General features: G+C 52.7%; 9 protein-coding genes across 9 annotated transcripts; 1 reads left to right on the plus strand and 8 right to left on the minus strand.

Annotated features, from left to right (window-relative positions):
* Positions 1-60: 60 nt before the first annotated feature.
* Positions 61-2846, minus strand: CC1G_09242 (hypothetical protein; the record flags this gene model as incomplete). The annotated part of the gene is made up of 10 exons (XM_001838813.1): positions 61-93; positions 147-438; positions 491-1415; positions 1465-1929; positions 2003-2069; positions 2127-2219; positions 2277-2392; positions 2457-2487; positions 2539-2610; positions 2787-2846. The coding sequence occupies 10 exons, from the start codon at positions 2844-2846 to the stop codon at positions 61-63; spliced, it is 2154 nt and encodes a 717-aa protein (XP_001838865.1).
* Positions 2847-3486: 640 nt separating this feature from the next.
* Positions 3487-5089, minus strand: CC1G_09241 (phosphatidylserine decarboxylase). The gene is made up of 3 exons (XM_001838812.2): positions 5039-5089; positions 4713-4978; positions 3487-4654 (listed from the first exon to the last, which is right to left on the minus strand). The coding sequence occupies exons 2-3, from the start codon at positions 4968-4970 to the stop codon at positions 3563-3565; spliced, it is 1350 nt and encodes a 449-aa protein (XP_001838864.1). The 5' UTR covers positions 4971-4978; positions 5039-5089; the 3' UTR covers positions 3487-3562.
* Positions 5090-6487: 1398 nt separating this feature from the next.
* CC1G_09240 (phosphatidylserine decarboxylase) lies at positions 6488-7951 on the minus strand (the record flags this gene model as incomplete). Its single annotated transcript, XM_001838811.1, has 3 exons — positions 6488-7564; positions 7629-7898; positions 7949-7951. The coding sequence occupies 3 exons, from the start codon at positions 7949-7951 to the stop codon at positions 6488-6490; spliced, it is 1350 nt and encodes a 449-aa protein (XP_001838863.1).
* A 1188-nt stretch (positions 7952-9139) lies between these two features.
* Positions 9140-10596, minus strand: CC1G_09238 (phosphatidylserine decarboxylase; the record flags this gene model as incomplete). The annotated part of the gene is made up of 3 exons (XM_001838809.1): positions 9140-10216; positions 10267-10542; positions 10594-10596. The coding sequence occupies 3 exons, from the start codon at positions 10594-10596 to the stop codon at positions 9140-9142; spliced, it is 1356 nt and encodes a 451-aa protein (XP_001838861.1).
* A 1230-nt stretch (positions 10597-11826) lies between these two features.
* On the plus strand, positions 11827-13360 carry CC1G_09237 (phosphatidylserine decarboxylase; the record flags this gene model as incomplete). Its single annotated transcript, XM_001838808.1, has 3 exons — positions 11827-11907; positions 11958-12221; positions 12284-13360. The coding sequence occupies 3 exons, from the start codon at positions 11827-11829 to the stop codon at positions 13358-13360; spliced, it is 1422 nt and encodes a 473-aa protein (XP_001838860.1).
* Positions 13361-13512: 152 nt separating this feature from the next.
* On the minus strand, positions 13513-16239 carry CC1G_09236 (hypothetical protein; the record flags this gene model as incomplete). The annotated part of the gene is made up of 14 exons (XM_001838807.2): positions 13513-13919; positions 13969-14010; positions 14071-14201; positions 14261-14306; positions 14363-14441; positions 14518-14546; positions 14594-14599; positions 14657-14792; positions 14860-15005; positions 15058-15250; positions 15298-15416; positions 15471-15619; positions 15669-15762; positions 15816-16239. The coding sequence occupies 14 exons, from the start codon at positions 16237-16239 to the stop codon at positions 13744-13746; spliced, it is 1770 nt and encodes a 589-aa protein (XP_001838859.2). The 3' UTR covers positions 13513-13743.
* A 415-nt stretch (positions 16240-16654) lies between these two features.
* On the minus strand, positions 16655-18490 carry CC1G_09235 (hypothetical protein; the record flags this gene model as incomplete). The annotated part of the gene is made up of 4 exons (XM_001838806.2): positions 16655-17731; positions 17794-18063; positions 18120-18160; positions 18478-18490. 4 exons carry the CDS (start codon positions 18488-18490, stop codon positions 16655-16657), a joined length of 1401 nt encoding a protein of 466 aa, XP_001838858.2.
* Positions 18491-19060: 570 nt separating this feature from the next.
* On the minus strand, positions 19061-19780 carry CC1G_09234 (hypothetical protein; the record flags this gene model as incomplete). The annotated part of the gene is made up of 3 exons (XM_001838805.1): positions 19061-19407; positions 19460-19532; positions 19616-19780. 3 exons carry the CDS (start codon positions 19778-19780, stop codon positions 19061-19063), a joined length of 585 nt encoding a protein of 194 aa, XP_001838857.1.
* A 287-nt stretch (positions 19781-20067) lies between these two features.
* CC1G_09233 (hypothetical protein) lies at positions 20068-20405 on the minus strand (the record flags this gene model as incomplete). Its single annotated transcript, XM_001838804.2, has 3 exons — positions 20068-20112; positions 20174-20224; positions 20289-20405. The coding sequence occupies 3 exons, from the start codon at positions 20403-20405 to the stop codon at positions 20068-20070; spliced, it is 213 nt and encodes a 70-aa protein (XP_001838856.2).
* Positions 20406-20634: the final 229 nt, after the last annotated feature.

Here is a 20634-nt window from a genome sequence, read left to right on the forward strand (position 1 = left end):
ATCTTCCATTGGTCGAGCAGTGCGAGCGGGGCCACAACGAGCGTAGTTTTGCAATCGGGATTAGTAGAGCGATTCATCATCATCAAAGTGATCCTGGAGGTCGACAGTCAGTCGAGGACTTAGGGTGATCCCGGAGAAAAACGTACATTTGCACAGTCTAGAAATGAAGAATCGATTAGAGCCATGTTTCCGAGAGTGAGCAAATCACTTGCCTTGCCCAGTCCCATATCGTCAGCCATACACCCGCCTTTCAGAGGACTCTTCTCCTTCTTCAGCATCCATGCAACGCCAATTGCTTGATGGGGCATCAAAGCGACAGCCATACCCGGGAGCAAATCGTCGAGATTCTTGAGTCCGAGCTCCTTCAAAGCGTCGTCGACACTGGCGTTGCCGTCAAATTGCTCCGCGTTTCCAGCGAGAAGTAGGAATTTATTGATACTAAAACACGGGTTATTTCAAAGAATGCGAGATAAGAGGTAACCAGACTTACTCGTTGGGATTGGCACGAGGGCCTTCATACAGGTCTCTTCCACGACCATAGAAGAGTCCATCTTCGTCTCGAGCGTCGCGGGTAGGGGCGACATGAATGCCGATCCTCTCCATCGCAGCGTTGGCAACGTTCTGAGCCACCATGTCCGGGTCGTATTCCATGTCGAAGTCTTCCTCATCATCATCGGAATCAGCGAACTTCTTGGGATCGAAGGGGAACGCTTGGGGTAGCCGATGGGTTGGGGATAAGGTGACCTTCGAGCTGGAAGCAACAGAAGACACCTCGTTCTGCTCTGTCTTGATCTCTCGCTTTACAGTCGGGTTCAGCCCTGCTGGCGACGGTTTCAGAGTCTTGCTCTGCGAAGGAACAGTCGACGGCGGTGCTTGCCGTGGAGCCGGAAGACCAAGAAGGCGCGCCATGGGATTGGCATTAAGAATGCGTGAAGGGCCTGGCGCTGGAGTCGGCGTTGAGAGGGTTTGCCTTTGTGATGGGCCAGCAACACCACTTCCAAATTGAGGTATCGTAGGCGCATGCTGTTGACGGACACTGGCGGCTGTCTGGTGCGGTTGCTGTTGCAGAGACTGTTGCTGGGGTTGAGGGATAGACTGCCCTTGACTGTAGTAGATAAAGGGATTGAGGCCCGCGGAAGACGGCGCAGCCGGGGGAGGAGGGATTGGCCTATGATGGCCGGCATTGTGAGCAAACGGTGCGATGGGCGGGGGAAGATAAGCAAACGGTGCAGGAGCCGAGGGGGGATACGCGTTAGCGACATGAGGCGCGTTCATCGACATTGGAAGTGGCATGGGGATGTTTCCAGCAGAAGGCCCCGCAACCGGAGCCGGAAAGGCTTGAACAGCATTATGAGAGGCGCCCATTGACGTTGGAAACGTTGGGGGAACGTTGCCAGAAGAAGGCCCTGCAAGAACTGGGACGGTAAGTCAGCGAAGAACGGTAAAACACAAAGGGGTACATACTCGACCTGGAGGAATCCCCTTTGTCCAGAGGCCTTTTCGAAGTAGAGGCCCCAGGATGGAAAGACTTGAGGTTATCCTTCTGGCGACGGAGAGCGTCCAGGTCAAGCTTCAGCCTGTTCAATCGAGTTTGGTCGGCCTTGGTTTTGCGCTTCTTCCTCACAGCTCGGTCGTAGATGACTTCGAGGTCTGAGTGCCGCTTAATCACGTCTTCAAGCTGTTCACGAATCTCATCCGCATCGAGCATTGGCTTGGTTTCGACGGCAAGGTTAGTCTTCACAGCAAGGGGGGACTTTGGAATCATGGCGACGGAGGCCTCTTGCTTAAGTTTCTTGGTGACTTGAATTACTGAAGAATCGCCTTCGAGGGTAGAGTCGATATCGAAGGCAGTATCGGAATGTCGTTTCCGGGCAAGGGGAGTGGCGATGGGGCCTGTGGGCACAGGGCGCTCAGAGACTCTCCGAGAATCTGGGGATAAAAGGTAAGTCGACACTGCCGCATATATGCTCCTACAGGCGCTTAACAAAGGCATGGTGCATACCGATCTGGGTTTGTCCTTCCGGCTTTATCCCCGTCGCCATGCCTGATCCACGTGCTGGGACCACATGCTTTAATGACAAACCAATATCAGGGAAGCGCTCAGTCTGAGAAAGGCGAAAACTCACAGCATTGGCGCCAGAATGGGTCTTCTGACCGGTTTCTTTCGCCACACGGCGAAGGCAGTTCCGTTTGTGGGTGGGATGCGTGTTGATGTGTGTCTAGATTAAGTGCGCGTGCTCAGTCGCGTCGCGGGAAGTTAATGACGCGTGATTTACCTGGAAAGCGACGAAAGATCCCAAACCGACGCCTTTCCCCCCGTCTCTGGAATTAGTGAGTGGGGTCAAGGGGATCTCCACGTTGCATCCCTCTTCAAGACAGGTCAGGACACCGTCTATGAGAATGTAAAAGTCAGCATGGGCCCACGACGCGTCAGAATGCTGGGAAGACGCGCTTACATCCTTTCTTAGCTTGCTTCACCAATGTGAACTAGAGCGCGTTCAGGAATCGCCTTTGACACGAGAAAAGTCTGAAACTCACGTTATCGTCGAATGGGTATTGGGCGATGTGTTTTTCGAGCTCTGAGAGGTAACTTTTCGGCAATAGCGAGCTCTACGAAGCATGAAAGGTTAGAACGCCGCTGTTTGCTCAGCAAAGAAGAGAGAAACGCCATATATGTGGCTCAAACGCGCTAATTACAGCGCCCGGTACTTTAGGCGGTGGCCATGCCGCCCTCGTATCACGCAGCGGCCACACAGCGGCGCTCAAAAAGGAAAAACAGCGCTCACTGGGTATGTGGGCTTGAAGCCCAGGTGTCGTTTGGCTCGGTCCAGTAGGCTTTCCGCCATGGCTCTGGCAGAGAAAGCGGGGCCGTTGTGAGGGTGGGGAGGAAAGAAAAAATTAGAGGCGCGGATCCCTTTTGAAGGCCGGCTCAGGAACGTGTAAATTGCTTCCCACGATCCCAATTTACATTACGCGCCCCTGATGGCGCGGTCACGCGATCGCGGCAGGACTTGGCGCGCTTCGCGTTTTGCCCTCCGAGTCTGACACGGTGACAGAGAGAGTCGGGGGGAAATACGAGGAGGCCTAAAGTTAGCTAGAGCTTCAGTCCAAGCGGCTCTAGCGCTCAGCACTCAGCGCTGAGTTCGATATTCAGCGGCCGGCCTTAAAATAATTGACGTCATGGTCACGCCTCATGGGATCCGATGCAAAGAAAATGCTTTTCGGCGCTGCTCGGTGGTACTTTGGCTGGAGCAAGGCTGGGATGGGGGTTTACTTCGTGGATGTATACGTTCATTAACAGAAAGTTGATACTGCGGGCCCTGAGATTTTCCAACCATCTGTGATTCTCCAATGCTCCAGATCGAGGTCGGGGATGGGGTACTCAGCTCTGAGGTCTTCAAAATAGCAAAAGTATGAAGAACATAACCAAGCCTCCAGCAGACGTGCCAATTATGATGCCGCATCCGTCCTTCCGAATTCGATACTGTGAGAACAACAAGATTCTAGATTCACAAAACACTACTGTTACACCATTCGTTCAATCAAAAAAGACAGTTCTAGGCTAATTCTCCGCCTTGGATACCTGCGCAATAACCGAGTTGACCAACAAATGCGGGTTCTGCTTCTCAGTAACTTCGCGCGCGAACGTGATCTTAGTTTGAGGGCCGAAAATGAGAGCATGGCTCGAGCCTCCAAAGTGGAACATCCCGAGCTGGTCACCAGTCTTGACCTTGTCGCCTTGCTTGACGGTGATATCACAGGTGGAGACTTCCGCCATACCGATACCGACGAAGCACATGAGCCCAATGTCGGGATTGTCGGCCTTGATGAAGATGAGGGCGCGAGCGGCGGCGACGGTGAGCCAGCCCTGGGAGCGGATGAGAGCACCGTGGGGGTCGCCGGGCTTGAGATCGGGGTCGTCTTGTGGAGCACCGGCATCGGGAAGGACAGCGTAGTAGGACCCGGGGACGAGGACGGTCTTCACGATCTCCCCATCGACAGGCGCGTGCCAGCGGTGGTAATCCAATGGGCTCAAGAACGCTTGGTAGATTGTTCCACCAACGAACTTGTCGGCATCTTCATCGTTCTTGTTGAGGATGTCGTACAAGGAATAGGCCTGGGTCTTCAACCAGAACTGGTCGTGCTTCTTGACCTTGGACTGGATGTTGTAGACGGTCGACTCGCAAGCACTGTGGATGATGGACTTGTCCTCGGGCTTGAGGATGGGTCGAGCAGAAGGCTGAACCTCTCGAGTAAAGAACGCGTCCCAGGATGTGTAACCACGGTGGGGCTCGCTGGGATTGGGGACGACGTAAGTGGCGTTGAACTCGCCACGGCCATCCGACTCGAGTTGCTGCAGGGCGATGGTGCTGAACCAGCCTTCGTCGCCGTCGTGGAGGGAGCTGGCGGAAGGGAAAGTGGTAAGGAACTTGCCCCATTCATTGAGCAAAGTCTTGAGGATCTCGTTGAAGGCGGGCATCCTGAACAAATCGTACCCAGCAGAGGTGTTGCTGAGCAGATCGAAGAGAAGGTACATGGGAACGCCGATAGGCTCTCCGATGGGATTGCCATGTTCATCCTCCGCGATATGGAACTTGGGGGGAGACGTGACGATGCTATCCATAGCATGGAGGAGCTCTTCGAAGCTCTTGATCTAATTAAAAGGAATCGTTGTCAGCATCTGAAGGATACGCAAGCTACTTGAAACTTACCGTCTTCAAATCCGGGATTTGAGCAACCTGCTTGAAGATTTGGTCGAACAACGCGACCATATCAGGGTGCTTCCTAATCGAAGCCGCGAATTCAGCGACAGCAGGCTCATGGGCTCTTTGGGCTTGCCAACCGTCCTTGCCGATGTGGTAGTGAACGTGCATGAAGCTACGATACACTTCCGGGCGAGAGGGAAGCCACCCAGCGTAGCGGCTCATCGTCCTGCTCTTCGCGTACGAGTAAAGAGCGTTCTGAGACATGGTTGCTTCTAGGTGGGAAACGGAACAGTCAAATTGTGGTCGACGTCAGAAGGCGATAGATTACTGACCTTGATTAGAGCTAGTAGTCGATGTCGATGGGAGTAGACTTTGCGTCTGTGGACCACCGAGGAACAGGGGAGGGTCTTTATAGGTTTTGGGAGCCGATATTTCAGAAAGGCCAGGGAGCGAATATAGTCACCGCCAAACATCTGGATCGTCATTGTAAGATGGATCACCATGTTCGATGTCAAGTGTGAAGGGTCGCTTTTACGAGAGGGGCCTTTGTTCTCCAACGTTTTCGAGTCGAGAAGACATCTTTACGTCGTGCAAGTGTCTTTGCACATGGTCAGATGGCTTTCAAACTGTAGCACATCTTGAAGGGCTGAATGAACACTGATTAATATGGACATCCAGGTGGACGATAGCCGCTAAGGAGGCGGCGTTTCCTGATCACTGTGTCAGGAGTGGGGGTGGCAACTTTGAAATGCAGGCTGGCGTCGTGGAGTTTCTACGTAGCACCTGCGTCTCCGTACACTGCACCGCGGTGGCCCTGGGGGAAAACAGGGTGACTGACATTGTTATGGAGGATGGAATCGTCTAGTCGCTCTGTACCGAATTGGACTCCAAAGGATGGGAACACGCTCTCTTCACATTTCCTTGATATGACTTGAACGTGGTCCCGTCAGCTCCAATGAAAGTCATAAGAACAATTCGAACCGTACCTTATCGTTAATCGGGGGGATAAAAGAGCATTCTTCCTGTTAGATGGCAGCGATATGAAAAAGAACTGACGTCTTGGCCAGTCAGAAGCTCCAGCTTCTCCAGGCCTTACGGACAGTCGAAGGTGGCAGAAAAACTCGAATTCAGCCTTCAGTTAGCCAGAGTCCGAGCTCCCAGTGGGTGGCAGATGACGGGGTTCAACGTAAGGAGCCTTTCAGGACCCCGATAGTGTCAGAAACGCCCCAGATTCTGGTAGATTGCGCATCTTGCCGTCCGATTTCCCTAACGTCAACAGTTGCACATGGTGGATACATCGAAAGGGTGTTATCCGGTTCGGGAGCTGGCGGGTGCGGAAGAGCGTAGTTGAAGCTCCGCACAGGCAGCTTATCAGATGGTATGATTGGCCAGTCGACCATTAGACGTCCTGTCCATTAGAATTTCGACGATGTAAATGAACGGCAACTAGAGTGAACTAGCATGGGCGTAGAGGTAACGATATAAGCGATCCTTTGGTCTTTCATCTCGGGGATAAGGCGGGTTCAACTCGGTGGGCTAACTCGAAGGAACTTTGAGCGGGAGCGAGGTCCAAAACTCTCTTATAGTTCAACAACTTGGCATTCATTTGGTCCGTGTGCTATATGTACAAGTTTTTTTCAGCTATGGATGTCCTAGATATGAAGCTTTTTGTCACAGGCCCCAAGCATATCTGAATTCAGTCACGATACAAGTACAATCAGTGACATTTACTTTCCCTTCCAACTCGACGCTGAAGCCAAGGCCGATGGCAACTCTGACACCTACGCCTTGGCAACTTGAGCAAGGATAGAGTTGACCAAGTTGTGCTTGTCGACCTCGATGACGTCCGCGAAGGTGACCTTGGACTGGGGCCCAAAGATGATAGAATGGGACGAGCCACCGAAGTGGAACATCCCGATCTGGTCACCAGTCTTGACCTTCTGGCCTTCCTCGACGATAATCTCGCAAGTGGAGACTTCTGCCATACCAATGCCGATGAAGCAGATCAAGCCAATGTCGGGGTTATCGGCCTGGATGTAAATGAGAGAGCGAGCGGAGGACACGTTCAAATAGCCTTGCGAACGAATCAAGGCGCCGTGGGGATCACCGGGCTGGAGATCGGGGTCGTCCTCTTCCGCACCGGCGTCAGGGAGAACAGCGTAGTAGGTGCCTGGAACCTGGACGGTCTTGACGACGGTTCCATCAACGGGGGCGTGCCAGCGGTGGTAGTCCTGAGGACTGAGGAACGCTTGATAGACAGTTCCACCGACGAACTTGTCAGCCATCTGGTCGTCCTTGTTCAGCATGTCGTACAAGGAGTACTTCTGCGCCTTGAGCCAGAACTGATCGTGCTTTTTGACTTCGTAGGCGATGTTATAAGTGGTCGACTCGCATGCGTTGTGAATGATGGATTTATCGGTGGGCGCGTCGACAGGACGGGCTTGCGGTTGTACTTCTCTGGTGAAGAACGCGTCCCAGGATTGGAAGCCCCGACTAACAGCGTTGGGGTCGGGGCAGACGTAGGTGGAATTGAAGTCCCCGCGTCCGGCCTCGAGACTGGCCAGCGCGACGTCCCCAAACCACCCTTCTTCAGAGTTGTTAAGGACGTTGCTTGATTCAGTGGTGGTCAGGTAGCGACCCCATTCGTCGAGGACCGCCTTGAGGGCGTCGTTGAAAGCAGGCTTACGGAAGAGATCGTACGCAGCTGCAGTGTTGCTGAGGAGATCGAAAAGCAGCAACATGGGAACACCGATGGGTTCACCTATGATGTTGCCGTTCTCGTCCTTCGCGTTGTAGAACTTGGGCGCCGCAACGACGATGGCATCCATGGCGTAGAGCAACTCGTCGAGGTTGTCGACCTTGGTTTCAAACGAAGTCAGTTAATCGATATACATAAAGAGAAAATGCAGAGGCGACACTTACGGTGTCTAGGTTGGGAGGCTTGGCAGCCTGGAGGAAGATTTGATCCATCAACACAGACATTTCTGGATCGTTGTTGATGGTGTCCGCGAACTGCTGGACAACCGGAAGATGCTGGGCTCTGGCGCGGCGTCGCTCCTTCCCGACCTGGCGGTGGTGCTTGATGAACTCAGCGTAAACTTCTGGACGAGCCGGGAGCCATCCATTGTAACGGCCCAACCGACCAGTCGGTCGTCCACGGAGGTAAGTGTTGGGCTTCCTGGTGGAAGTACTCTGAGGCAAAGTCAGCGAATGAACATCAAGAAAAGAGGACGAGGGCTGACCATTGGAAAATCAGCTGTAGATGGGATTGGATAGGTTTATGCGAGCCTGACACGATTCCATCGATTTCAAGGCTGCTTTTATACCCTTTTCAATTTGGTGTGGCTTGCAAAGGGGGCTCCAAAGGCGGGTACAGTGTGTCGTTTACATGATCAACAGGCCGCTCTATTCCAAGAAAGCGAAGAAGTCTTGAGAGTAAGCGCTTGGGTGTGTCAGGAATGGAATCTCGGAGACCCCTATGACCAGTAACGTGGCAGTCTTGGGAGTGAAAGAACGTCAGGAAGGCACCAGAACCCAGGTATGGGCAGAACGGGACATTCGTATTGCCATAACCTAACCCAGGAAGACTCGGAAATAGACTTGAGCGACCTTCTCGTCGTTCATTTCCTGGAGAGAGAAGCGATGAAAGCCACGCCAAGTGAATTATTTATGGACGCAGATAGATAGACATATTCCCTTTAGGGGTCAAATCGCTGATTTCGGCGGAAGACCTGACCCCGATTGGTTAGATATCGGTATGTGGGTGCTAGGGCGTCGTTTAAATGGAAAGGTACTCACTGGTCGTTTCCTATGAGTCCTGCCGTTGACTTTGACTCGAGATAGCGACGATTTGCATGCTGCACTTCCAGAAGTGAAGGACACCTATGGGCCCTCGTTCTATGGCTGCGCTCCCAAGCTATTAGCTCCTCTGCCATTTCCAACCCGGATCCTAGACGTCTCCGTTATCTTTGTCGTCATCTGAATAGCATACCCCCTATTCGATGCCTGGTCAGCACGTTCGCGAATAGAGCTAAAGTGACATTTTATTCAAAGCTTCACATACCGTAGCAGACAGAATCTCCAGAGTACGGCATGAGACACATCATCCCGGGTGGTTCAGAACCAAAAGGCGGGCTCGAACCTTCGAACATTTCCCATACCTTTGATGGCATCACGCCTGTCGATCCCCCTATGTAGTCGCAAAAGCTCAAAAGGTTCGTCAAATGCAGCACTACTTTTCATTGCAGGAGCATAATTCGTACAAAGTATACAGTCGTGACGAGGCGAAACATGTGTCAGAGAGGAACGCCAAAAATCAACGAAGGCAAAATATGTATGTCATTTCATTACTGGAGTTAGGAATTCTGGGATCGCAGTTCAAAACAATGTTCGAATGTAGCCGAGTGGATTTACAAGTTCATTGCTCCGACCCTTTACTCCTCCTTCACTTGAGCGATGACTGAGTTGAGCCAAAGATGCTTGTCAACCTGGACGTCATCTGCAAAGGTGATCTTAGCATGCGCTGGAAAGATCAGTGCATGCGAAGAGCCACCGAAGTGGAACATTCCAAGCTGGTCACCCGTCCTGACGCGATCACCAGGCCTAACCGTGGTCTCACAGGTAGACACCTCGGACATACCAACACCGATGAAGCATACTGTACCGATAGCTGGATTGTCGGCCTTGATGAAGATGAGGGCGCGAACGGACGCCACGGTCAGCCAGCCTTGCGAGCGGGTGCTAGCTCCGTGAGGATCGCCAGGTTTGAGGTCGGGGTCGTCTTCTTCAGCTCCCTCGTCGGGCAATGCAGCAAAATAGGCGCCCGGAACGAGGACAGTCTTGGTAATGACACCGTCGATTGGAGCGTGCCAGCGGTGGTAGTCCTCGGGGCTGAGATACGCCTGAAAGACCGTGCCACCGACGAACATCTCCGCATCTTCGTCGTTCTGGTTGAGCATGTCGTACAAGGAGTAAGGTTGAGCCTTGAGCCAGAACTGATCGTGTTTCATGACGTTGCGCGAGATGGCATAGACGGTAGATTCGCATGCGTTGTGGATGATCGACTTGTCGTGGGATGCGATGACGGGGCGGGCACTCGGTTGAAATGCGCGGGTAAAGAAGGCATCCCATGAGGTGAAGCCGCGATTGGGAGAGTCGGGTTCAGGGCAGACGTAAGTGGAGTTGAAGTCTCCGCGCCCCTCCTCCAGGCTAGCAAGAGAGAGAGGACTGAACCAGCCCTTGTCTGTCTCATTGAGCACGTTGCCCGAGTCTGGTGTGGTAAGGTAGCGGCCCCATTCGTTCAAGACGTCTGCCATGGCCTTGTTGAAGGCGGGCATGCGGAATAGATCGTACCCAGCGGAGGTGTTGCTGGGCAGATCAAGGATAAGATACATAGGGCATCCAACGGTGTCCCCGACAGTGTTGCCGTGTTCATCTTTAGCAACCTGGAACTTCGGCGCCGTGGTGACAATCTCATCCATGGCGTAGAGGAGTTCCTCAAAGTTGTCGATCTGTGAACGACTTCAGTGACGGTGCAGTAACTCACGGGGAATTGCCTTACATTGTCAAAGTCGGGAACCTTGGCAACCTGGAGGAAGATTTGGTCCATAAGATGCGACATAACGGGGTCTGATCTGATCGTTTTCTCGAACTGTGCGACTACAGGGACATGTTCGACTGCGTCACGACGGCGCTGCCTTGCGAGCTGGCGATGACTCTTCAAGAACTCGCGATAGACTGCAGGTTGGGCTGGGAGCCACCCTCCATAACGGCTCAGCCGACCACCGGTGGGCCCGGGCCTGCGCCTGAGGTATCCGTTGGGGTCACGGGTGGTGCTCTAGACGACGTCAGGTCAGCGAGTTCGTTAACGCAAGGTCCAAGAACTGACCATGGTGATCAGTATTGGTAGACTGTCGAATTGGATGTGGAGAGCAAGGAAGCTGCTGGCAACCCTGGTCGAACGCAAGGTCCTTTATAGCTCGTACAAGGGACTTGTCATTTGAGCTTTAAGCCAAGATGCGACGATTCTGATGCTCTATTTTTGACCCAAGCTATCATGTCTTGGCTCCCTTCAAGTTGCCTCCATTGGCGGGAAGCGTAAATGATTTTGGCCTCCGCAAATACAAAGTCAGCAAGTTAACTCGCATTGATTAACTTTCTCCAAGCCCACAAGACAAGTTCTCCGCGGCACGGTATAGAGTACCTCCGAGTCCTTCACTGGTTGTGCTTCCGAAAGCTTCTGAATCCAATCTTAGCTTCTGAGCGGTTATACACTGCAGATTTTCCTAGGTCTTGTATTTTTAAAATCATCAAGCGCCCGAGGGCGCCCGGACCAACGGACTATCGCTGGGCGTTTGCTAAAGGCGTTGGAAATAAATAGAGATTGTGAGCGCTCGGGCTGGTACTAGGTGTTCAAACTTCACCGCATTTTCATCCATTTCAACCTTCAGGAACGCCATGTGAACACACATAACCTTTGATGTATGGCTCATGTGAACTGCTGTGGAGGTGCTGTCTTCGGGAACGCGTTCATAGAATAGGATAACGAGAAGATGACGGAGACCACCAAGATCCGACTGGGAATCGAAGAGTTAGTGCACCATGCGGAAGTGTCACGACATGGAACTTGTCGACTAGTCTTGCCTTCCTTTCGTAGGTGAATCAGTGGGTGTGGATAGGGGCACTTTCGCGATGTCGTGTTTGGGGAGCAAAGTTGACAGTGAGTGGTGATGAGTGTCCGCACTTTCCACTTCCAACGCCACTGACAGATCTACGCCAATTGGAGGTCACAGGTTAGCACCGAAGTAGATCCACTGTTGAATAGAGAAGCAATGGGGTGGAAAGAAAGGAGATGAATGCAGGTGGAAGAGCGTCACTCCCAGGGAGTTCCGACTCTTCTTGTGACATATTCCCCCAAAGTCAGTACGCTTCTCCCGCTCGTGGGCTAAGAATAGCACTAAACGCCATTCGACTGGCGCAGTGCCTGTCTTATTTTCAGGTTCCTTTGACAGTTATCTCCATCGGTGGAGCCTCCGAATTGGCAGCTTGGGTAAGGTTCGCTGAGTCTCAAACCGAATGTCACCCCATCCGGACGGGAGATCGACATGCCGAAAACATATAAATGGGATGCAATGGACTTAATGGAGACTCAGACAAGAAAAGTCTGAACCTCTACAAGCTACTCGCCACCCAAACCCACATGGTCTGTCTACTACTCTCTCAAGTCCTACTACCTCCCTGACCACGCCTCAGAGTTCTGCTAAGCAACCCACCTATCTCAGGGGCGCACCCAAGAGTCGGTTGAGCCGTTACAACGGATGGCTCCCTGCGCGCCCCGAGGTTTATCGCGAGTTCGTTCATCGCCACCGCCAAATTGGCAAGGACAGGCGCCGTGCAGCCGCTGAACACGCCCCTGTCATTCAGAAGTTTTCCGACACCATCAGGGCCGACCCTGAAATGTCGGCCCTCATTGACGAGGTCTTCATCCAGGCGGCTAAACCTCCCGGCCTCGAGACTGTAAGCTCCCTTCTTACAATCGACTTTCCGTACAGCACACTGACGATCTGCCTGCCCGCCAGCTTGACAACTTCGAAGAGCTGCTCTATGCCATGGATGCGCTCGTCTACGCTCCCCCCAAGTATGTTCTGGCCAAGGACGAGAGTGGCAACGTCATCGGAGAGCCAGTCGGCGTCCCGATGTTTTTTCTTTTCGACCTCCTGAGCAACACCGCTGCTGGGTACAACCTATTCCACAGGCCAGCATTCAACGTCATCCTCAAGGAAGTCTTTGACGAGTGGGGCTGCTACCTGACCACCACCGACTCCAACAAGAGTCTTAACGAGACTGACGAGGGGTGGTTCGGACCTGCTGCCTTGGCCAGTCTCGAGGAAGGGCGTGGAGACTTCAACTCCACCTGGATCTGCCCAGACCCGACTGCGCCCAACCGCGGTTTCCAGTCCTGGGATGCTTTCTTCACCAGGCAGCCTCAGGAGAACGCCCGTCCTGTCCAGGCCGCTGACGACAAGTCCCTCATCCACAACGCGTGCGAGTCCACCACCTTCAACATCTCCTACAATGTCAAGAAGAACGACCAGTTCTGGCTCAAGACGCAGGCCTATTCGTTGCACAACATGCTGAACAAGGACGATAACTACGCTGACAAGTTCGTGGGTGGGACGGTCTACCAGGCGTTCCTCAGCCCTCAGGACTACCACCGCTGGCACGCCCCCGTCGATGGTACTATCATCGACACCGTCCTGGTTCCGGGCACCTACTACGGTGTCTTGTTCGACGCTGGAGCGGAGGAAGGCGATCCCGATCTCAAACCCGGTGACCCCCACGGTGCCATCATCCGCTCCCAAGCCTACCTCACCACCACCGCCGCTCGTGCCCTCATCTACATCCAAGCCGACAACCCCGACATCGGCCTCATGTGCTTCATCGGAATTGGAATGGGCGAAGTCTCCACCTGCGAGGTCACCGTCAAAAAAGGCGACCGCGTCAAGACGGGCAACGAGATTGGGATGTTCCACTTTGGTGGATCGTCTCATGCGATGATCTTCGGCCCCCAGGCCAAACTTACCTTCGCGGACGTCGTCCAGGTTGACCAGCACCATTTGGTCAATTCGATCCTCGCCCAGGCTACGGAGGCCTAGGTAGATAGCGTTTAGCCCAAAAAGGTTGAAGTCGAACGTGTTCTGTACTTGTACTTGTATGGCGAAATTTGCTAGTGGACTGTCGCTTTACAGCTCAACGTGTCAACGTGTATGTAAAAAACCTGATGTACCATGAAATGAGAAATACATTTGCCTTGTGCGTGGTTGTAACCAAGAACCGATCGCGCGCTTTCATTTTCAACCCAACGCCGCCGGCGCCTATTTCGCCCGATCGAATCGGAGCCAATGAGAGACCGAACTTCAAGGCAAATTCGAAAGAGGGATATCCACCTCTTGGTCATTTCGAGAGCCTGGCTGATCGAATGTAAGTGTGGGAGTAGGATATCGATGTCAAAGGTACCACGTAAGGCCCATCTACTAGTTCATATATCTGATTCCTCACATTCTTCGTGGTATGAAGAATCGGAGGCATCTTCCGGGATGTCTAACGGACCTTTGGCCGTTCCGACCTTCCGTGATTCCTGGCCAGAGTTCTGTGACATGAAGAACGACGGCCCATAATCAAAAAGAATCTCTGTCCCTTTCTTCAGGGGTTTCACTATATCTCGGTGAGCTAACGTCTAGGAAGAATTGAGAAATGGACTCACGTGTGAAGACTCCAATGCGGTGTTCACCGTTGACAAGTCGGACTTGGGGGTGAGTAAGTAAAAAGGCTTGTGGCGGGTGGTCAAGTATGAAAGCAGACTCACTGTTGGCTTTGCAGTTCGGTGTTTCGTCGTGGTTGATATACCGGCCAGCAGTCCCAAGAAACGAACTATCCACCGATACAGTCGAGTTGAGCTGAAATAGATATCCACGCTCTCGATGGGTTACGATGTGGCTGGCGGGAGTGCCTTTGTCAATATATTTGGCTCAGAGTGGATTGGCCTGCAGACTTACTCTCTGGACTTGGTGGTTGGCTCGAAGATTAGTTCACCTGTATACTCTGGACATGGGAAAGGGTCATCATCAATCTTGATGATCGCGCGGAAATAGGCATACCAAGTACAAGCTCGTCTTCATCCGCATCTTCGAGAAGGAAAAGTCCCAAGCCCCATCGAGTTTGACGAACTTCGACTGCCTAAACCAAGATGAGAAATGATAAACCAAATAGGAAGGTCCAAACTCGCCTTCGACCATCCTTGTTGAAGTCCTACATTCCGACAGCTCTTGCTTCCAGTCGGGTCTAATAAGGAGGATTAACTTGCTTCTTTCCGTCTTTCGACCACACACCAACCTCTATTATACCGAGATTAGCGACGGAAAAGCGGAAGTAAACGAATACACAGAGCCTACTTTGCACAGCAGCGCAGACATAATCGCGGATCACATTCCAAATGGGAATCGTAGCACGAGCAGCCCTTGCTGCACGTCCTCTTCCCTTTCCTTCCAGTGCAACTGCAACCTTTCCGCTGGCGTATGCCTGGAATCTCTGAGAAATGGATTCATTTAGAGGGTGGAAAACGTACATTTCTTATCGCAACGACAACTGAGCGTACAGTGCGCATCGTTTTGCCAGCAGACGCAGTTGGACGAGGAGTCACAGGGGCCTTCGTGGCCACATGGCAGATTCCTGCGGGACCATCAGGGCGATCCGAGAGAGAAATGACCAAGTCGTACGGTGTGAATTGACTTGATTCTAGGTCTGTGAACCTGGGTAAAAATTGGCGAAAAGAGAGCTGTTACAGAATTCTCACCATTGAAACGTGGAGGGTGCGGACGCCGGCGGGACTTCTCCGGTTTGTGGATTGCAAAATATTCCCGACGGCGTTTTGAAACCTCATAGCATGGCTTGCGACATATGACGGCAAGATCGCAAGGAAGTGCATCTGGCGATTGTTCGAGCACTACCTCCAGCATTTCCACATCGTTATCGGTCCAAGGATCGGGCTTGGACGAGAATTAGCACCGAACACTCATGAAGGAGCCTCACATACCACAGGTCGCGTAGAGAGTTTCAAGAGAAAACAATTCTCGCCGCAGGCCTCTGGCGTAGAGTTGGCGAGGGTGTCGTCGGAGACGCTTGGCGCGACTGGGTGTAGAAGTGGCATCTCCTCTGGGGGGTGGCTATCAGCGAAGCTGGTCCGTCATCGCTCGTACACCAGCTTACCGTGAACGGTACAATAACCTGTCAAACAATTCGGATTGTTGCAGAAGTAGAGTGCGAGCCTCTGCAGCTGCTCCCGCGGTCCTGCACCACTGTGTGACGCGTCGTCTGCAGCAGGATGCTTCCATCCCGCCGGCAACTCTGCGTGGTCTCTGCAGTACGATCAGAATCGCCCCCGCGAACGAAAAAGGTACGACTGACCTTCGGGTCTTGACGCCTTTTGGCAAGCCCATTACATCAATATCACAAGGCGAAAGGTCGAACCTTGACATTATCTCCGCCGACAAGAGTTCTACTAGGGGGACTCAAACGCTGCTAATAAGTACACCGGGGGGTCATTTGACTTACAATCTGGGTCGGGAAGATGGTCCCAGGCGTATACCTCGTACTCCTCGTCGTAGCCTTGATGATTGAACGTAGGATCGTCCGAGAAAGGTCGGAAAAGCATAGGTTTCGGGTCATCCCCGACGATAAAATTCCTGTCAGAGGGCGTGCAAACTTCATAGCTCGCATGCGGGCGGAAACTTGGGTTGACATCGACGATCTGGACATCAGCCCGCGTCTCTGTCTGATTTTCCACATCCCTAATCGTGAATGTCTCGCCCTCGTGGGCCTTGGGTTTGTCGCCTCTGACCACACGCTGGGGTGGTAAAACGGGAGGCGGGGCCCTGTTCTCCGAAGGTTGCGAAAGACTGCGCAGGGCATTGGTGGAGTATTCCTCGTTCCAGGATTTGAATTGGTTGTAGAGATCTTCCAGGGCGCTTGGAGACATTGTATGGCGCGTGGCTACGCGCGCTTTCCCCATCATACGCGCTTTGAGGTGGCCATTGGTGGTGGTTTGAGAACAAGAACGGATGGCGGGCTAGCCCTTGTCCAAAATAGGGGCTTATCCTTGCTAAGCCATGAATAAAATTAAATTTTTGAACTTAGCATTCCGGGTTGATCGGGAGAGAGCTATTGATAGGCGCCGACAACTCTTGTTGACTATGAAGACCTCGTTTCTGCTTTCTGCTCCCTGTAAGGAAGGGTGATAGGCAAACGGAGGGTAGTTATTACACACTAACAGCTGTTTACAACATTTCTTTTCGCTACGATACAAGTACAACCAAAACAGAAAGTCCCCATGTTCTTTCAACGTTAGGCACCTCAAGACGCACATAGTCACAGTGTAGTCACTTTCGTATTCCCTAGGCCTTCTCAACCTGCGCAAGAACAGAATTAACCAATTGGTGTTTATCAATCTCAATCTCTTGCGCAAACGTAAGTTTAGCCTGGGGACCAAAGATCATCGCATGGGACGATCCACCAAAGTGGAACATCCCAATCTCATCGCCCGTCTTGACGCGGTCACCTTTGTTGACGGTGATCTCGCAGGTGGAGACTTCGCCCATTCCGATACCGATGAAGCACATGAGACCGATGGCGGGGTTGTCGGCTTGGATGTAGATGAGGGCGCGGGCGGCGGTGGTGGTGAGGTAGGCTTGGGAGCGGATGATCGCGCCGTGCGGGTCGCCGGGTTGGAGATCGGGGTCGTCCTCCTCGGCGCCGGCGTCGAACAGGACGCCGTAGTAGGTGCCTGGAACGGAGACGGTGTCGACGATGGTGCCGTCGACGGGGGCGTGCCAGCGGTGGTAGTCCTGGGGACTGAGGAACGCCTGGTAGACCGTCCCACCCACGAACTTGTCAGCGTAGTTCTCGTCCTTGTTCAGCATGTTGCGCAAGGAATAGGCCTGCGTCTTGAGCCAGAACTGGTCGTTCTTCTTGACGTCAGTGGCGATAGCGAAGGTGGTAGACTCGCACGCGTTGTGGATGAGGGATTTGTCCTCCGGAGCGAGGACGGGGCGCGCATTGGGCTGCGCGAGGCGGGTGAAGAACGCGTCCCAGGACTCGTAGCCGCGATTCTCCGCATCGGGGTTCGGGCAGATCCAAGTATCGTTGAAGTTGCCACGCCCCTCTTCGAGACTGGCCAACGCCGCAGCCCCGAACCACCCCTCCTCAGTCTCGTTGAGCGACTTGTTGGAGTCGCTGGTGGTCAGGTAGCGGCCCCACTCGTCGAAGACTTCTTTGAGCGCTTGGTTGAATGCTGGCCGGCGGAAGAGGTCGTAAGCCGCAGCGGTGTTGCTGAGGAGGTCGAAGAGGAGGTGCATGGGCACGCCCACGGGTTCGCCGATGATGTTGCCGTTTTCGTCTTTTGCAAGGTAGTACTTGGGAGGGGCGACGACGATCGCGTCCATACCGTATAGCAACTCGTCAAAGTTGTCCACCTAACAGAACAAGAATATCAGCTTTGTAGAGATAGATCGATGATGGACTGTGGACCACCCACAGTGTCGAGGTTGGGAGGCTTGGCCGCCTCGATGAAGACTTCGTCCATGAGCGCGGACATTTCAGGGTCGCCCCTGATAGTGTCGGCGAACTTTTGGACGATGGGTTGGTGGGGGACTGCAGCCCGGCGCCTGTCCTTGCCGATCTGCCTGTGCCGCTGGATGAACTCGCGGTAGATCTCGGGGCGGGCTGGGAGCCATCCGTTGTAACGGCTCAACCGGCTCTTGGGTGCGCCCCGGAGATATGAGGCGGGTAGTCTGGTAGAGGTGCTCTGAAAAGAAGTCAGCAAAGGAATATGGTGATGGGACAAGTAGACTCGGAACTGACCATAGGATACTGGATGTTTTCTTCTTGAAGATTAGGGTGGCCTGTTTGAAGAGTGTTTCAACTTGGGAAGTGCCTTTTATACCTCTCTTTTGGGCATGGCGTTGGATCTCCAGGGATAGGAAGGCAGCGAGATTTCATCCTTCCGTGTACTTCAAACATGGATCTTCACACACATCCGACATGCATGCAGTTTAAGATAGGAGAGACATGGTAATTCAGTAGCCCCTGTTCCTATGCCTGCTTCAAAGAACGAAGGGAACAGAGGTTCTGAAGCAAGTTCGACAGGGAACTTGGTGTCCTGGTCAAAGAGCACACGGTCTATCAGTTCATTTTATCTAGGAATAGGAAACTTACTCACTCCTTTCGTTCATTTCCTAGCTTCGCTATTCAAAGAAAGTACTCCCAATCTTATCGCCCGTGACCTGTGATCTGTCGCGAAGTCGGAGAAGCGCATAAACCGCACTGTGCGCACAGCGACTGAATTGGCCACCCAAAGGTTTTACTATGCAGCGTCGTTCCATCGGATTTCCAGAATACGAGCATCTCCTGTATGTGTAAAGTGCTCCAAAAACAGGGCGTCGACAGATGAGCTTCTGTTCTGTGGGGTCGCCTTCGTCTCTCAGCCGTATCCGGAAATTCTATGCTCATTCTGTCATTCTCGCCTTGATTTAGTCCGTGAAGCCCGCACACCAAAGCTGTGTCACACTCACAGGGATGTCTCTTTAGATTCAAACGCTAATGAATACATGACAGTCCTGAGCTTAGAAGCGAACCTGAGGACAGTCGTCGTCTATCTCCCCCTGTTTCCAACGGCCCGGTGAATCCATCAAGGAACCTGGACTTCGTTAGTTATTCGTCATTGAATTTGTCTGAGTATCTGTGGAACAGGTAGGACGGCGGTTCGACGAGTAAAAGCAGTCGAAATTCTAGCACCCGAGGAATTAATCTTGCACGACGTCCATCGCGTCTTCAGTGTCATGTCCTCCTTCCTGGTGGTCGTCTGGCTGCGAACCGGAAGCCTGGGTTTCAGGCTCTGCAGCTTTTTCCTTTTCCTTGTTTTTCTTCTTCCCTCTTGTTCGCGGTGCTCGTGTAGGTGGTGCGACGCGTCCAGTCATCCGGTCGATCTTCTGGCTGTCCTGCTCGACCCCGCCGCCGTCTTTCCGAGACGCGCCTTTATCGTCCTTGTTGGATTCGGGGGATTTGGGCTCTAGTGTGACCTCTTTGAAGAGGATTCGTTGTTCTGTGTTGGCGATGTGGTGTACTGGGCGTTTACTGCGTTCCTGAGGATCTGTGGAACGCTCGGCATTGTGTTCAAGCTTGTCTGTGTGGGTTGAACTCACCTGGGTTCTCCGAGAAGACCAATTCGGTACCGAGTAAATGGTTGTGTCGTCCTTTCAGTACTGTCCCTTGTAGCTGGAGAAAGGGTGTTGGAGTGTCGAGTCCCTAGGCTGCTGTAAGCAGTTCCTTCCCTCTCTCTAAGAAGAAACGGGTTTTACGATCAAGTAGTAGCTTGAGGCGCTTGGAACGAGTGTGGGCTCGACGGTGCCCAGATCCAGGGTTACGTAGGAAATTTCTTCTTCATCTTCGTATTCGTCGGAGTCTCCGAAGTCTTCGACTTGGATGTAGCCCGGGACTAGGGATTGGAGAGGGGTTGAGCTCATGGTGAAATTCAAAATGCATGAGATCAATGTCCGGTGCTGTCGGATTGCGCTTGGGATTGATGTTGGGTGTTTGGTCCTGAGGCTTTTGACAACGCGGTGGGGCTTTGGGCACTTATCGTCGATTCCTCCCCGACTGCGATGGGAGAGGGTTGAGACGACAGGATAGCATTGTTCAGATGCTTTTTTCTCATTGTTAATATACAGAAGTGAGACTGTGATAGTATACAAAGCGGTTTTTATGCTTGTTAATTTGCGGTTTTCGATTTGCGGTTGTGCACCCTTTCAAACTATGTCCTGGATTTGCTCGAGGGAAGCCAGTTGTGACGCCATCGCTTTTGATATACCACAGCAGTTAGACTTTGGTAAATTCGAGGAACCTAACGCGATACTCACTGGATGAATATCCTGACCGCCAATAGTGTGCCAGTGCCGTCCGTTCTCAGGCTGTACCAAGGTGTCAAGAGTCGGCAAAATTAGTACTGGGTAGGAGGGAAAGATAGTCACGTACCATATGTCTGGCTCTCTCTACAGAGTTGCTAGCATATCTCAGAGGCGCAGCGGTGGAAAAGCCTACCCCCAGGAACAAGGCGATCAACACCAGAATATATCTCGATAGGATTTGCATAGTGGATTATTTTTGTCGAAGCGACCAGCGCTCGTCACAGACGTTGGAAGTGAGGTTAAGTGAGTGTTGGGCAAGGGGATTGAGACTAGTTGAAATATGGACTGGGGTTTATATGACTATGTATAAGCCCAAATCTACTTGGCAGAGTTGACCTTGATGCCCAGTTTGCTCGACTCTTCCAAGTGTCTCCATGTAACAGTACTCCGTGATCCTTAATGTCCTCGGCACA

The sequence above is a fragment of the Coprinopsis cinerea genome, assembly GCF_000182895.1.
Source record: "Coprinopsis cinerea okayama7#130 chromosome 11 map unlocalized cont3.11, whole genome shotgun sequence".
NCBI classification, from domain to species: Eukaryota; Fungi; Basidiomycota; class Agaricomycetes; order Agaricales; family Psathyrellaceae; genus Coprinopsis; species Coprinopsis cinerea.